The sequence below is a fragment of the Agelaius phoeniceus genome, chromosome 10, assembly GCF_051311805.1.
Source record: "Agelaius phoeniceus isolate bAgePho1 chromosome 10, bAgePho1.hap1, whole genome shotgun sequence".
Taxonomy (NCBI): Eukaryota; Metazoa; Chordata; class Aves; order Passeriformes; family Icteridae; genus Agelaius; species Agelaius phoeniceus.
The window spans coordinates 3,283,111-3,301,093 of NC_135274.1; the positions used below are offsets into that span (position 1 = coordinate 3,283,111).

The 17,983-nt window shown below is 43.4% G+C and overlaps 1 protein-coding gene across 2 annotated transcripts in view; it reads right to left on the minus strand.

Annotated features, from left to right (window-relative positions):
* Positions 1-952: 952 nt before the first annotated feature.
* LOC129124603 (glypican-5-like) overlaps positions 953-17,983 on the minus strand; it is a 378,241-nt gene continuing 361,210 nt past the window's right edge. For both annotated transcript variants that reach the window (XM_077183633.1, XM_054639664.2), the window contains one exon: positions 953-4,739. In XM_077183633.1, the coding sequence (XP_077039748.1) occupies positions 4,537-4,739 (203 nt within the window). In that variant the 3' untranslated portion in view covers positions 953-4,536. The remainder of the gene's footprint in view (positions 4,740-17,983) is intronic.

Consider the following 17,983-nt stretch of genomic DNA (forward strand, 5'->3'; position numbering starts at 1 on the left):
GTTGTAAACTTTGTTTAATGTGAAGAGTTCCATTCAGGAATGTAGGAACTTTCTGGATTTTGTGTCCTACTCAGTATCTCACTTCAATGTGTGTTTCAGCTCCTTTCACTTGAATAGACCTTGCTTAAACCTAATAATGTGCAATACTGAATATCTCAGTAAATATGGGCAAAAAAGCTTGACTAATATTAAAATCAAGTCTGTACACAACATCCATTAGGACAACATGAAGAAGACTCATAGAGGATGAGAGAGTCAAATTTAAATTTTCTCTGTATGTTGCAGTCTTGGTATCAAAAGGGAATGGGGCTATTTTAAACGCAGATGTGATTGAAGAGATCAGAGAGATGTGAATCTCACAGCCAGATACCCACGCACAGAGCCTCTGAAGTCAACGCAGCTGGACAGTATTATTTGTGTGCCCTTATCAAGCTCTGACAGACATTTTTACCTCAAAAGGTTCATTAGTGAGAGATCAGAATCACAGTTCCTTATGCAATAACGAAGCTGCACTAGAAGAGAGGGCACAGCACTGGCAATGTGCAAGCCAGAAACAAGTGCGAGAGGCCAGACTCTGTAAAGCATCTAAACTGCAAAAAAAAGTCCAATTCCTAGCAGGTGGCTGTGAAGTTGTCTGAAAGTGCAGTCTCTTGATTCTCTGCTGCTCTTTGCCTGGCCAGTCTCCAAGAGATGATTTGGAGAGGTGTAAAAGCTGCTTGAAATTAGCTGAGCACACTGGGCTCAGGGCTCAGAGCAGCCAGCTGGAGCTGCCATGCCCTGGCACCCTGCAGCCACCCACGCTCTGCCCACCCCTGCTCACCCTCCCCTGGTGCTTCCACAGCCAGGAGGGGACTGGGGACACACAGACCTGAGCCTGAAGAGCACCGAAACACTAAGAACTGACACTGTGCCCAGGGCAGCTTTGTCTGATTTGGTAAAGAGCCTGCATCACTTCCAACAGAAAATTGTACATTGATTTTACTCACAAATGTATGACAGCAGTTACTTTCCAAAGCTGGCATTAACAAATGTGGGCACAACAAAATATTCAAAGAAAGTCATAGCAAAACAATAATCAGAAAGCAGTGGCTAAATACAATTCATAACTGTTAGGCATGACTACAGCAATGCTCTTAGATTGGTACCTTATTTCACACTGAGATTACACAGACAAGTTCAAAAGTATTTTGAATTTAGACCTTTGTTATTACATCATAATTAGAGTGTCCTGGGTAACAAACTAAGACTTTGTAAAGCAGGTATCTAATTCATCTGAAAATGAATTCTTCCTTTATCTGACACAGCCAGTGGTTTTACCTTTACTGGTATAGATAGTTTGTCTGATGGAAAACATTTGTTTGTAAAAATGTAAATGCAACTGATCCTGAGGGAAGAAATATCAAAAACCACCAGTAAAAATAAACTGCACTGCCCTTTAAAATGGCACAATTTTTGATGCTCCTTGTGAACATATTTCACACTGGTTTGACCAGTTCTCTTCTTACAATGTAGAAGTGTTTTTGCATGAAATGTATTAATTGATGTAGAGCCCTCTTCCCTCATTCTGCAGCAAGTTGTGTCTAGCAAAACATTGGTTGAGTCCAATGAAATGAGTTGATTCTGTCTCACCCCACGATTTGAACTTGTTGTGTTTTGTTACAGAAATTTTAAAGGGTTTTCTTGTTTAGCTCGAGAGATGAATACAAATATTCGCCAACCAATCCCCAAATCCAAACCTGTGATTTTTCAGAGGTTTCTGTTTAGCAAAATGATGACATTTAGCAGTAACAAATATCTCCCTGGGTGAATTATTGCATACTTGCCTCCTGTGGGGTTTCTGCAGCTCCCTCTGCTGCAGCTGAACGTGCGGCTGGCGAGATCGCCGCTCAAATCTTTTCCAGAGCAGACCTCAGGAACACACCTGGCTCTGGCTGATCAGGTTCCCTTTCTGCAGGTGAGGAAAATCTGAAAACTCCCAACTGCACAGCTGCCATCTGGCAGGATTGGAGCCCAGCCCTGAAAGCTCATCCATAGGAATCCTGATGGACACTCTCAGTGCCTGAACGATGACTGAGCACTGTAAGTGTGAGAACTCTAAATCAGCAGTCAGGCTGACAAGCATCAGACAGGGATTGCTCCAGTGAATTCAGAGTGCTTGGTGGGGCAGGGGGGGAGTGTGAGCACCCAGGGTACATTGCTGTTTGTGCACACTGAGCTCCTGTCTGACTCAGCCATCACAGTGCAGGATTCTCTAAAAGTGCCTGGCATTACAGAGTCCTTCCACTGCACAAATGATGGGACCTGCACAGGTAAAACAGCACTTTTCCAAAGGGCACCGAAAATGAATACAAGAAGCAGCATTTTTAATCATGGTTCCATAGATTGGTGCAGCTCACAAACCCTGGAAAACACAGGACAGGGATTTAAATACTTGTGGGAAAACTGATTTTCATGGATAGGACTGGGAAGCACTCCTTAGGGATATTATATACACTATAATATCCTTACTGTTGTGAAAAATCAGAGTTGAAATACAAAATACTTGATGTTAATGTAAGTATCTTCTCCATTTCATTTCCTTGTTTCAACATTAAAGTTGAATTATCTTATAGAAAATTTAGCTGTTGCCACTTTAGAGATGCTGCTCTTGCAGCTGGGTGCATCCATGGTTCTGATCATACCTTTATGTTGTAAATCTGATCTAGGAACCAAAAGTGGAGATGGAACTAAAGCCCCACGTTTGCAAACATAATTAGACATGTTCACTGATACTGTCTGGAAACGTGCAAGTGTAGTGAGCCTTTGTTCACTTTATTGTCTGCTTGTTCTGTACCATTGTCACCTCCTGTGTGGTGACACCCAGCAGCAATCCTGGCCCATGGCACCTTCTTTGAGTCAGGCTTCTGTAACCAAAGTTGCAATAAAATGCCTGAAGCTGGATAGTGAGACACAGGGCTCTTCTCTGGAGTAATCTCAGTGACTGGGTAAGTATCAAAGAGATGTTTTACAAAAACCAAAGGCAAGTGTTTTACATTAAATCTTACAAAACTGTACATAAGAATAGTCTACAACATGAAAATGGCCATTAAACAGTTGTAATAGTTATGAAATGTAGTAAACATAACAATTCTAATGTTTCATATATTTAGCATATTAATCACTGTATTCATACAGTTGTGTTTGTATACATATATTCAATGGCACTGTAAACAGTTGTTGGAAAACACACATTAACTCTTAACCCATTAGAAGTTATTATAGTACTTTTTCATCCAAAAAGTTAAAATGCATCAATGTATCATTGACTTAAAAAAAATAGCCTTGTAATATAATGCACATTTGACATTTTCTAGGGTAGCAATCAAGATGAAGCATAACAGAGAATGTTCTAGATTTCAGAATGTTTTACATTTACACCTAAAGTGATACAAAATTTTAAACATTAAATGTAATTAAATAATACACAGTTTATGAAACAGTTGATTTCAGAGATCCATAATGCACAAAATCTAGTTAGTGTCTAATGGGGGTTCCCAATAATTTATATTTCTGGGACCTTTATGGAAAACTTAAGTTGGTTTCTATGTAACATCTCATAGGTAAAGTAAGTTTGAACTGAATTATCTTTTTTTTTCCTTTTTTTTTTTTTTTTCTGTACAGAGCTGCATTTAGGTGGATAAAACATTATTATGTTTATTTATGTTTCCCTTTGCTGGACATTCATCCAATAAGCCTTGAGCATATGCTTAAGCATCTGGTAATGACATTTTGTGGGGCAGGGAAACTCACTATCTATGTCTCTCAGTAAACAAAGTGGTTCTATTTTTTTCCACAGTTAAGGCAACTATACTGATATATTAGACACACCATATGTTTTTATGTTGCTTCCTACAATCTAAACAATAAGAGTGAAAAGAAGTTTCAAACATGCTTTGATCTTCTTGACCACTGAGGAATTTCATCAAGCTGGTAAAGAGCACTTCACCCTACAGGGGAGCAACCTGGTACCTGGGCTGGTGGAGGGGTCCCTGCCATGGCAGGGGGGCTGGGACTCAATAATCTTTAATCCCAACCCCATAACATTCTATCATTCTGTGAGCTGGAGCACAGCTTGTTAGCTGCTCACTTAAAAAAACAAAGTGTGGATTGCCTTGAATTTGAAGACTGACCATTCATAAAACTTACCAGAAAAATTAAACAAATAAACAACAGCCAGCCAATTTCTAGCAAACGAAATTGATAAAAACAGTAACACACACATACACAATTTCTGTGTTTTCAGTTATTTCTACCCCATAACTTAAGCTATGCAGACCCTTGTGATCATCCTCGCTGTACCTTGGGTGGGCTTTGCCAAAAGCTATCTTCAGCCATTGAAAGTGATGACACTTGGTATCTGCCAACTCCAGCACTTCACTCCTTATTTAGCCTAACAAATCACATCAACTAGAGAGCCATTTCCATTTGTTTCCAGGCGGGTAAGGCTGCAGGTATCAATGACAGTGAGCAGGAGCATTAGCACAGAGGGCAGTGCAGCTACAGGGGACAGTGCCACAGAGCTGCCAGTGCTGCCAGGACAGCAAGGGAGGCACTCAGGGCTGGGCTGCTCCCATTGCCAGGCACACTGTGTTTGGAGGATGACTTGACAGTGCTTGTGCTGGTTGTGGTGTCAATCTTTTTCACGGTTGGTTTTGGTTCATTTCTGTTTTCTGCATGGGTTTTCTTGTCCTTGAGTATATCTGAAAACATGAAAGTGAACATGAGATTAATCACACATCTTTTAAATGGTGCTTGAACATATTTCAACATTGCTGGAACACGGTGTACACTCACTGTGAAGAACTGAAACATGGATGGAGCCTGATGGGGCACTTGCACTCATGTTTTAGCTGGGCTCAGTGTGGCTCCTCTGTCTCAGCTCCCACTGTGGTGCTCAACAAGTCTCCTCTGCCTGCCTGGTGGCTACTCACAGACACAGCCTGAGCAGAGTAACAGCTGCTCTGCATTGCAGTGGCTGGGCTCAGAACCTGATCTTTTCTCACAGAAAGCACCTTCACTGTCACCTGGGCTGGGAACCAGCTCATGCTTTAAAACGTGGAGTTAGGATTGAGTGGATTTGTAACATCACAGTGAAACGCCCTCCAGGCTGGTGGGTGCTGCAGGGGATTGGATATTGACTTAACAGGACCCCAGAATGGTTTGGGCTGGAAGGGACCTTAAAGATCACCTGATTCCACCCCCTGCCATGGGCAGGGACACCCTGCACTATCCCAGGTTGCTCCAAGCCCCATCCAGCCTGGCCTGGGACACTTGCAGGAATGGGGCACCCACAGCTTCTCTGGGGACCCTGTGCCAGGGCCCCAGCATCCTCTGAGTACTGAACTTCTCCTGGTATCTCACCTAAATCTCCCCTCTTTTCATTTAAAATCACTACCCCTTGTCCTTTTCACTGTCTGCCCGTGCAAAGGGTCACTCTCCTCCCCCTTTTTTTAAGTCTCCTTTAAGCACTGGAAGGCTTCTCCCTCCAGATGCATTTTGAGGCAATGCCATATATTTTTATATAAAGAATTGGATTCAGAAGAAAGGAGTAGCCCTTTATTGCAAAAACATGGATTTGTTTTTTTATAGGGAGAAAATAATAAATCTTCAGTTATGAAGACATTTCCAAGCTATTTGCAAATATTGCTGTGACCATATTGCCCTTAAACCCTCTCATTGGCATTGTGGAGAAAAAACAAACAGACAAACCAAAAGACTTTCATCTGCTGAAGGGATGATGATTTTATAGTCAATCTGTAAAAGCATACCTGAGTGCTCAGAAAGAACAAATGCCTACCTGGAAGAATTTATAATTAACAATAAATGTTCAGGTCCAAGTTTAAAGGATTTGTGTTACTAATGAATGCAGTGCACATACAAAAGAAAGCAAAAGGCATGGATTTGTAATGCAGATGAAACAGCAGTCCAATCTTAAAATGAAAACTCTGAATCACAGAAGCAAGTTCTTGGCAGAAACTGGAAAGATGGAAAGTATTCCAGAAATGTAAATGCAATCTGAGATCATTGTCTGCATGTCAGTAGTTCTGAACAACCATCAATAAATTCACTTGATACTAAAAATGAGCTATTGTATTGGGAAAGCACACATTGTTCTTTTGCCAGAATAAACTGTGAAAGAAATGCAATGAATTCCTCCATTTTACCATAACATCAACATTAATCCCAGAGGAGTGTGTGATTCCTACACCTGACTCAAGAGGGACTGCAGAGAAGGGCCAGCAGCTGGCAAGGCCTACTTTGGGAAAAGGGTATTCTGACATTGTGCTTGAAATTCCTGAAGGCACAGTGCAGGCAGGGCTCCTCTGTGATTGCAACCTGCAGTGGAGCTCACAGAAAGGAGGGGGAGAAAAAGCATGCTCAAAGTGTTTAGAAAATATCAGTATTCCGAGGACATTTAAAGAAAAATGGACAACCTTCAGACTGTCATTAAAGTAAATTAAGAATAAATCATGGAAATAGGTGTGTTCTGACACTGCCTCGAGTCCTTTCCATCACTGTCACTCTCCTTTGCAACTGCACTAAAGGCACTATTTCTCTGCTGCCTCTTATATCATCCCAGCCTGCTGACTTCAGCTCTCTGGGGCCAGCTGATTAAATTAAGACCTCACTCAGGTAAATCCATTCCCCTCTTTCAGCTGGCCATGTCCAGCATTGTAACTTGATTGGCGTCTATAAATCGGGCAGACTGAAATGTATTAATTCGTTTATTTTCTTCCTATTGACTTTAACAAAAATCTAGGGTAAGATTTAATGCTATCAGAGAGACTGTTGGTTTTTAAAAGCTTTCCTCTCAGTCACTGCTTAATGCACTACATAACATGCATTAAATAATACATTAGAAAATACTGCCTTTATCCTTTCCAGGGGAAGGACTCCATTCTGAATTCTCTCTCTGTCTTCACAGCAGAGGATCTTCTGATGCTATTCATGGCCAATTCTAATTTGGGATCTAATTGTGCAAAATTGGCATTTTATTTATAATGCTCTGTTTTCTCCTTTCTTAAAAATAAATAAAAATAGCTTAACTTTCAATTCAGTTCAAAATCTTTTTCAATCCTCTATTTGGTTTTTAAGGCACAAATTTCAGCAGTATAAAGATTTCCCATTTTATTCCAGTTTCCTCAGAGTTCCTGTTGCTTACTCACTCCACGATTTTGGCTGAGAGACTGAGTTAAATGAGTTTTTCCTCTTAAATCTTTTCCTCTGAGTCAGAGATGGTTATGCTCAGTCTACTACTGACATTCAAAAGGCAAAAAGTACTGATCATGCTAGGAAAGAAAAAAGTGTTAGTGTGAAGACTAGCACAGAAATGAAACTTCAGTCTCAACAGAGCACACCCCAGATGTTCAGCACCCATGCATTCAGCCCCCAGAGTATGACTTCATAAAACCAACCCACCCAACCCCACAGCTTTGGTTTGTTCTCCTATTTACCTTCTGAGTTTTAAAGGCTTTATGGTTGCCCACTAGAAGCTTTCTCCATTGCTAGAAACTTCCTTCCACCATCAGCCCCTCTCTGCATTCCAGAAATGGAGTGGTTGAACTCTCTGGAGGCTCCAGCTCCCCTCAGCCTGGCAAGGGGATGGCCTTTGGAGCCTGGCACATGGATTTTGTCCTGAGCTGTTTATTGTCACTGCACCATGGTGCTGATACCAGAGCCACTGCAGAGGTGGCTGTGCTGTTCCCTCATCCAGCTCTCAGGGAGGATATTCAAATCCTGCCAAAAAGGGTGCTTAGTGAAGGCAGCTGAGTGCCAAAGCAGCCTTTCTGAGCAGCCCTTTGGGACTCCTGCCCAGGCCAGGGTCTGCTGGGGTCACTGGAGATGGCTCACAGCTCCTCCAGCCCCATGATTACAGCTCACTTAGTCCAGGGGATTGAGTCCACTTCCTCAGCTGAACTCTCATCTGTGTTAACTCTGCTGAACTCACATCTCCACAATATAAACAAAGCTCAGAATGAAAATGACTTGACCTTGCTGTGGAGTGTTCAGGATTATCTTCACCTCTGAGCTGTAACCACAGATTGCTGCCCAGGAATGCACGTGCTGCTCTGAGAGCACCAAGCTACTCATAAATACCTCTGTGGATCAATACTATTCCTCAGAGAGACCAGCTCAGGATGGCAGGAGAACCAAAACTGCCACTGACACCTAATTTAGGAACAGGAAACCTCCCCTATAGTGAGGGCTGATTATGCTTTTCAAATGCATTCAGTGAGTACACCTGAGTCAGAAGCAGTAAAGATCCTGGGGCAAAACAATGCCATTATAATATTTTTTGTAATATTTTATTACCAGGTCATCAGACAGAAGTTCAAGTCATATTGACAGCAAGCTGTCAGCTCCCCCTTCCTAGGCCAAATCATTTTCAGTTTGCTACTGCTAGGGATTATCAAAGACATAACTATTTACTGGTGTTCTTGCATGCTATTGCTCTCTAGTGAGTGATATCATCAGGGTCTGCTTTAATCTGTTCATTTTTCCTACTGTCCTGCCAAGGGATGTACAAGTTCAGCTACTTAACAGAAACCTCCTTCCATTTTTGTCCTTCTCTTGATCTGATTTGAGCTCAGTCCTTTCTCTGTGATAGTAAATGATGACCTCTGCTCATCAGGCACTGCACTCGTGACTGCCAAGAGCCTGTGTGTCCCTAAGGCTGCAGATCCTCTCAGCAGACAGGGGTACAGCCCTGAGAGGGGAGGCAGAATAAAAGCAAACAGAGAGATTTGCCAGAGCAGTCCTGTAAATGTTAATGACAGCAGCCTGGCTTCTAATGGCACTGACAGCAGAGAGTCCATGCTCATCAATCCACTGTGGGGATTCTGGACACCTTTCCATCCTTTAACCTGGAGCTGCTGGAGGGAACCTTCAACCCAGCTATTTGGGGAGACAAAAGAAGCAGAGATTGTTTATTTCTGCTCTCCCCACGTTAATTACATCAAGTCAGACCATATCCAGACTCTTCTTTTCTTGTCCATTTCTTTCTGGACTTTCATGCAAACACTGTGCTTTGAAAAGCCAGACTGTCAGCATCTATGATAGCAAATTAATGTCTTGGTCCTGAATGCCTCATCACGGGTGCAGTGACACCAGAATACAGCTCTGAAGTGAACTGGTCAGCACCTGCAGTTACTCTCCACGTTGGAGCTCAGTTGCTTGATAAATTTCCCTTCGATCACAGGCTTGGGTTTGGCTGACAGCTTCATAAGAAATTAAAGCTAGGTGCAACTTGGTGGAACAGGCTCTTAAATTACAGTAGATGCTGCAGTGTTATTATTAGCTTTTTATCACCTCGGGTAGCAAAAGCTGAAATTACTTTTACATATTCAAAGGAAGAAGCTCTGAAATTGCAAAACAATGCTGTCGCCATAAAATGTACCAACAATTTCCAAATAATCCATTATCTTGACATTAAGACCAGCAGTAATTATTTCCAGTTACAGCTGCAGCAGACAAATGGAAACAGGAATGTTGTGGAAATGGGAATGTGAGAAGTCCTAAAGTGTGATAACTTGTGATGCAGTTCTCCAAATTCTGGAGTCTGTTATTTTGGTCTGTATAATACCAGTCAGTAAAAGGTGGGTGTAATGTTTGCTTTGTGGAGCCAGAAGAAGGGAGCACTGAACAGCTCTGTATGTACTGTTCTACCATTTTCTATTTCAGCCTGAGAACGTGGTGTCCAGAGAAGCCTTTTGCCCACATACCTTTTAATGGAAACCTGGGGTTAGGAGGAAAAAAGAAGTATTTAATCAGAAAAAGAAAGAACTCCAGGAGTTTTAAGCACATAGACTACTCTCCCCACTGAATTCCTGAGCGCCATTAGGTTCAGGCCAGCCTTTCCAGAAGATCTGTGGGACAAGATTATGGGGGAAAGCTGATGTGTCCCAGTTCGATTCTGAGGTCTTTCAATTTCTCTCTTTAAGAACTTTCTCTTTTTTAAAATAATGAGTGAGGGGATAATCATAAATTGGGACCAGGATTATCTATTTCCACGTTTTAGTTCTATATTAAACTCTATGTGATCTTTGGCAGATTGCCATTCCCTGTGGACCAGTGAGAGAGCTACTTTACTTCCTGCACATTTTGCACATTCTGGATGCAAATTCTTCTGCCTGAGAGCCATACCCACTCTCTGAAAGAAATAACATTGGCTGGAACTTTCAGGAACTAATTCAAATGCAATAAAGAAAAGGCAGGAACAGCCATGAGACAGTTTGAGATGTCAGGTGCCTGGAAGGCACACTTAGATGAAATGGCAGCTCCTTCCCCTTTCCCAAACAACCTTTTAGTCCATACACATCTGAGTGCAATGTACACGTGTACAGAGAGAGCAGGACATTATCTCAGCTGTCCTGCTCTAAGGAAACCTGCCCCTGTATGTGTTTGGCTTCTGATACACAGTGGCCATAGCACATCCTGCAGGATTTTCAGGAACCACAATACACCTGTATTAGTTCTGGGTTTAAAAGTAAACCTGCACGTAGAACTGCTCCTGCCATGGTAATTGTCAAGCAGGAACAATCCATCTTTTTCTTGGGAAGAAATAATCCAACCTAACAAACTCGTGTGATTCAGCAGTACTTCCATTAATCAATCAGTCATTTGCAAGAAAAGGCTTTGTCATGTTGTTTATATTAATATGGGACTTATTCAAATGCAGAACAAGCTGAAAGTATAAGCTTAAAACATGCCAAACATATTTTACATTTCCTGGAAACATCTGTTTTTAGTCTGGTCCTAGGCACATGTTTGTGGTTGCATGTTTATGCTTGTTTAGTTTGCCAGATACCTCGTGTGTAGTGTAGCACAGCTGACATGATATCCTGAAACACAGCATGGAAGTATCTGTAAAACATGATGTTCCCAGTAAATCTGTGGAACATTTGTTGTAACTTTCTTGTAATAAAAGAAACAACTCAAAAGCCCTGTGACAGCCTTCTGCCTTCACTGTATGGTGCAATTAATTAGCTAAGTTTGGAAATTGTGTACATGCCTGAGTGGTGCTATCAGGGAGACTGAGAGCGATCCTGATCCCGCCTGCCTCACATGTCCAAACTCCTATTAAACTTAATGGCAGTTTGGGGGGATGCAGGAATGCAGGGCTGACCTTTATGGGCAAAGATGAATGTGAGCTCCAGACTTCAAAGATTCGGTGCCCCTGCCAGTCTGGAGTGTGCAAGTGATCAGCACGCCAAGTGCTGAAGGCATCTGCTAAATATCACGCCACAGCTCAAAGCTGTAATTAAGAAAAATATAAACTGGCTCGAGGAAGAAAAATATTAGTAATAATTGAAAATGCTTTGGCTCTTGCTTTTGTCCTGATGATCTCATTAGTTTTGGTTACAGAAACAGTTCTCACACTGGCTGACGTGGGGCATGCTTTGTTTGTGCTCTCCTTCTACCCACATCTTTCCCAGTTAACTTTTATTGCTCAATACAAAGGTCAAATCGAAGGCTTAATTAAATTGTATGTGGGGAAACTATAAACTTATTTTGGAAGGGAGTACAAAAATATTTAAAGCCATCCCAACTCCTCTCCCCCAGACACTCCTTAATTTCTTGTGAAGAAAAGGAGCATGTGTTATTGGCACTCTTTGCCTTAAGGAGAAACTGCATCTTTTCTGGCTTCAAAATTTACATTTTATGAATATCCCACCTTTTCATAACCTGCTAATTGTATTTGCAATTGACATTTGTAATGAGGATTTTAATTTAGCTCTGCTGCTATAAACACAGAGAGCTCCATTTTGTAACAGACCTGGATATGATCTTATACTTCAGCACTGTAAGTTCAACTTACAGCCAGGATTGGAAGTTCCCTTAAATTTTGCTTAACTTTAAACAGAACTTAGAGCACCAAGATAAATACTATTACCCACCTGCTTAAGTTAGGCATGCCTCTCAGGTCCAGAACTGAACAGTAATTCTGAAAACACTGCCAGGTCTACCTAAGCAGCATTTACAGTTTCTTCATGCCATGAGAAGACAACCACCTAGCTTGAGAGTAAGGTGAGTTCTGAGTAGGCTACAACCTGTGTGCAGCCAGGCCAGTCCCAAGGAATTTCAGGCTTCCTTGTGCCAGGCTGCTGCCCGAGCTGTGTTCATGCACCAGTGAGGTTCTCAATGCTCCCAGCCAGCCCAGCCCCAGGGGCAGAGGGATTCTCAATGCTCCCAGCCAGCCCAGCCCCAGGGGCAGAGGGATTCTCAATGTTCCCAGTCAGTTGTTGCCCAGCCCCAGGGGCAGAGGGATTCTCAATGTTCCCAGTCAGTTGTTGCCCAGCCCCAGGGGCAGAGGGATTCTCAATGTTCCCAGTCAGTTGTTGCCCAGCCCAAGGGCAGAAGGATTCTCAATGTTCCCAGTCAGTTGTTGCCCAGCCCAAGGGCAGAAGGATTCTCAATGTTCCCAGTCAGTTGTTGCCCAGCCCCAGGGGCAGAAGGATTCTCTGGACCCTTCTCCATCTCCAAGAGCCCTCCATGGTTTGTGTTTGTGCAGCTGGCTGCACACAGAGCCCTGGAGCTCTGCAGGGCTGCTCTCCTCAGCCAGACCCTGCCAGCCTGTGGGACCACACTGAGTGCAGGGAGCAGAGAGGAACCTGCCAGACAGATGGCACCAGGGCTCAGAGCCTTCCTGTGAGTGATTTACAAGGGGTGCCTGCACCCAGGTCTCTCCTGCACTGTCCACTCAGAGGAGTTGTGCAGGGAGGGCATCTCAGCCTGAAGCAGGCTCTGCCTGGATGCCTGGGCCTGCCCTGGAAGCAAACTGGCCCAGAATACACTGGAAAGAACAAATCAATTAACTACCAGGGTGTCAGCCAGAAGAGAAGGGACAATAGGAACTGCTCTGTGTCCCTGCATGAGAGGTGGTTGTGCCTCCCCAAGGGGATGGCAGGAGGGCAGGAGCATGGACTGCTCTCTGCTCAGGAAACCATCCTCTCCCATTTTAGCATGAGCAGATCCCACATCATCAAGGAGGGAGCAGGAGAAAATGAGCCCCTGCAGAACTCCCCTCCCACCAAGGGGCTGGGACTCAGGGCAGAGCCCTTTTAGCTCAGCAGCCTTTAAAGAGAGGCAGAGAGAATTCAGCACAGGCACTGCAGGCAGAAACCTCGGCAAAACCCCGAGTGAATGGCCACAACTCACAGCAGCTCCAGCATGGAAGCCACAGGAAAACAATCACAAGCATCTCTCAAAGATATCTGAAAAGGTCTTTTCACCCTGCAAGCAGGCTGCTCTCATCATTCCTCATTCATTAAACGCCAGTCAAATTCCTCCACTTATTCCCATTGCTCCCTTAGAAACTTGGGCAGATACAATTCCTGCTTTAAGATTCTGAAGTCACCACATGACAACAGAGAGGGTTTAAAATGCTTCCTGTGTTTCTGTCCTTTTTGAACAGCCACAGAACCTTATACTAAAGATCTCTTAAAGAGGTTCAAATAGGATATAATAATAATAATTGATGTTTAATTACAGAATAAACATTGAAATCACCTCAATCTACATAGCATCTGATTGCTTTTTATCTAGATGATTAAAAGGATTAGTTGTAATGCCAAACAATACTTCTAGTCCTTATATCAATCAGTAGGAATTTTTATTTAATTGAATCTTTCCAGTATTTCATTTCACTCAGAACTGAAATCAAAAGAAACTGTGGCAAGATATTATCCTGGATTAATCATCTGAGCCTGAACATCAGGAGCAGTACAGAAAAACATCGTGGCATTAGGCTTGCTTCAGCTCTGCTATGGGGAGCTTTAATTAGAGTCTTCTCCTGCTCTAGACTGGCAACTCTTCAGCACTGCACATCCTCTATTTCCCATTGCTGGTTTATCCAGGCAGCCAGCAGCACAGCTCCATCCCAGCTGACAGTTATTGACAGGGAGGATGATTAGAGCCATCACTCTGCTGAGGAGCTGCAGCAGCAAGAACATGTTTCATGTGGAAATACCAAAGGGCTTAAAAGCATTATCTTATTAGTAGCATGCAGTGAAACTGATGAACCCTTATCACAGTCAGCAGGATGATGAATACCCAAATCAACACAAACGGAAAGGAGATATACAACCAGAGTAAAAAATAAACTTTCCTAATAGAAACTCTTACAAAATGAAGCCCCATCTATTAGGGTATGCAAAAGGCTATGTTCTGTCAGTGTTCAGGCTGTGGGGCAAATGAAAGGAAGGAAATTCTTGTTTGGAGCTGGCAATGATCCCTTTCCCTGCTCTGTTTTTGTAAGGATGTGAACTCCTCCCTCAGTTTTCATGGAGTCACCTACAGCAAAAGCACCAGACTGAGCTGAACAAGTCTGCCAACACTGGTACATAACAGACTGAGGGCTACAAATCATCCCCTTTCTTAGGTAACAACTCTGCTTAACTTTACCTTGGCCAGGGTTCTCTCACCTGGCCAAAAGGAAAAAGCATTACTGCCATTAGCCCTCATGGGCTGAACCCCCCTCGAGGCATTGTCCCCATCATGAGAATGCTTAAAATCACCATTTTGAGAGGGATAAAACCTGCACTGGAACCCAAAGGTCTGCTTCTGTCTGCACTGATGGGCTCAAGCCTGACTGCCCAGGTGACACTGGTGACAAAGGCCAAGGTCCTGTGCAGGGATCCAGGGGATCATCCCAAGGGGCTTAGGGGGGTGCTTAGGGGTGAGAACAGGGCTTGTTTCCAAGGACAAGGAAGCTGGAGAGCATGCAAGCATCAGGGTGGGGCTGGAAGTGTGTGGAGAGCAGTGGGGACCCCAGATGAGGGAATTCAGTGAGCTTTGATGAACATTAAGCACAATCCTTGCTGCTCCCATGCACAGAACTGGCATGAACACACAGAACACTTCTCAGGTGACTGAGCAGGTGGCTTCACCTCTGTGTGTTTCCAGCCAGCCAATGAAGCTTTGACAGGCCTTCAGCCTCTCTGAGATGTATCAGTTATATATATTTTCTTTACTGCCACTTCTTCCTGTCACAGGAGCTGCAATAAAGGGAAAAACTCACGGGAAGTTCACGAGAGCTGACACCGTGTGCTACAATGGATCTGTTGGCACTGCTGTGGTCTGTTATGCAAATACACATCAGTGGACTCTGTACAACATAAATTATGTAAATATCCTGGTAGAGACTCTTCAAAATGCAGATTACTTGCCTGATGTTTGGAGACAATAATTAAGATCTCTGATGTGAACCTGTACTTGGGATTGCTGTGCAGTTTGTGCCAGCCTGTGGGTGTCTAGGCCTAGCAAACCTCATTTCACATGCAGATGCCATCTTGGTAAGAAGAAATTTGCAGTCAAAGTTGACTGTGTCATAATCTACTTAAGCCACATATCACTGACACCACAGGTTATAAGAGATCCTTGAATTTACAGCTGCAGAAGGGCTCCATAAGATCCCATCTGGAATTTAGGTATGCACTTGTTCAGGATTTTGAAGGGTTGTCCTTTTTAATTAAGAATTTGAATTTTACTTTGTGGATGTCTGTATGCCAGACATCCACACATCTCCATGAGGGCAGGTTCATCCTTCTGTGGGGGCAAGGGTTGGAGTTCTCCAGGGGTTCTCCACCCCTGCAGTCTGCTCCTGGCCTTGGCTGAGACCTGAGTCACAACCAGCACAGACAAACTGGGCTTTGGGCTGGACCATGAGCTCAGCTCACCAATCTGACCCAGCAGGTCAAACTCTGCTCCTCAGGGCTCCCCCTCAGGAACCAGCTCAGCAGTGTGGTGGTTGAACTGAGTGCCACACAGCTGCTGGATCAGCCCCCTGTCACCATCTCTGAGCGCAGGAGAATAAAGAAGTCTAAAAGAGTAAGCCATACAATAACTGCAATGAAAAGGAGAGAGGAATCAAACCCAAGAGAAGTCAGAGGTGCCCTGCACGGTTGCTCACCAGCTGCTGGCCAGGCCCAGCCTGTCCCCAAGCAGTGACCAGTGCCTCCTGCCAGCTCCTCCCAGTTTGTGTACTGGGAATCTCCCTTTGGCCAGCTCAGCTCAGGTGTCCTGGTCCTGCTCCCTCTGCACTTCCTCACTGCCAGGGCATGGGAAACAGAAGGCCTTGACTCAGGGTAAGCTCTGCTTAACAACATCAAAACATCAGTGTCTTACCAACATTATTCTCGTCCTGAATTCAAAACACAGCACTGTACTAAGATGAAAATTAACCCTAGCCCATCTGAAAACTGGATAAACAGATTTTTTTTTCCCAGAGAATGCTAAACATCTTAGATTGGGGCCCAGTAGGCCCATTCCTGTCATCTGACATCCTACAAAAATCTAGGCCAAGTAATATATCCTTTGCTGGAAATAAAAACATCCCAGACTGTCTACTTGGGTAAAGAATTTGGAGAAACCAGGTTTTCAGGAATAGTAAACTGAGCATCTGTTGGACTTCATTAAATTCTTATTTAACTTGAGTTGAGATCAGTGAAATTAACCTTTATACCTCAACTGTGTTCTTCCTGCTTGAAGCAGCTAAATCAAAGCTGCTTACCCAGGGCATCCTTCTGCTTTATAACTTCAAAGAACATTTATTCAGAGATAGTGTGTGAGGATCACATAACTGGAGCCAGATGATAGAGAAATCACTGCAAACTGAGGTAGGCAGGAAAAATACCTAATTTAAAGATAGATTAGAGATCTGAAACAAAGGTCCATAAAGACTGGTGTGTTACAAAGCAGAGGTAACAATTTCCCAGACAGGCAGACAGTGCAAGGTGAATGGAGGAGCCTTTCTAAGCACTGCTGCTGAGTAGTGCTCCCTGAACCACAAACTATATAAAGAAAAGGAGATCAGAAGATGATTTGCAGCCATGCAGTTTTCTTTGCTGGCCTGTGTGGGCTCTTCAGGACATGGACAGTAATTCCTGTGCACCTACAGTAGCCAAGGTTGTGATCTTGACTGGGGCACTCGTGCACTACTGTCAAATCAAAAATAGGAAGGCATAAACAATGGTAATTAAAGGGCAGCAAAGAACAACAGTGGACATTTTAACATTCAATTAAACCCCAACATTTACTGGTATCCAGAACAGTTACCAAGTTACCAGGCATCCATAAGGGTGCAATCAAACCCTAAACTAGAAACCCCAGAGATCTACAGCTCTCTAGTTACAAACTTATACTAGAACCATTCAGAATAATTAGATGGGATAGAGCTGATCATTTCACTGAATCTTCTCCAACTGACCACGAGTGTATCCAAGTCTGGGATATGCACTGGGACATCCCACCATCCCTGACCTGGTACACTCAAGCACTGCAGGCTCCTGACAGCTCCAGAGCTGAGAGCAAGTCAAGGCTGTTGTAGCAGGAAACAGAAATACTCCTGTGATGTGTCACCCAGCCCCAAAAACCGCTCAGTTCCACCATGGATATTCCAAAGAGCAGAAGGTATTGTGAGATGAGACCCTGCAACACTCAGAGCATTTATATTGAGCTCTGGAGTGGGAGAAGGCAAGAGAAGATATGATCTTGTATCTGTTTCTCTGCAACAAATTGTTGCACCTCACTGCATATCAAAAGGCAGTTTAGTTCTGCCATTGATAGTAAATGAAAAAAATTGCTGTGGAGGGACAGTGGTCACACAGCTCTGTGCACCTTCAATGGAACTAATAACAGAGATCCCTTGTAAAATACCAAGCCTTGTTTGTGCAAGGATTACTGCAGTAACATCCCTTAGGAGCAAAACAATTCCTTGGGCTGATGCACAATCTCTTCCCCACGCCACATTTCCACCATCTTCCATTAAAAAATTAGAAGCAAATTGCTTGACTTGTGAGTTACAAGCCTTACATCAATGTGTGTTTGAAAGTGGACTGGGACAAATGCCTGAAATTTGCTCTGCACTTTACTCTCACTATCCAGTTACACAGGGATGCTTTTTGGTAATAGGTTTTGCTTAAAACTGACACCTCTCAGAGAGAAA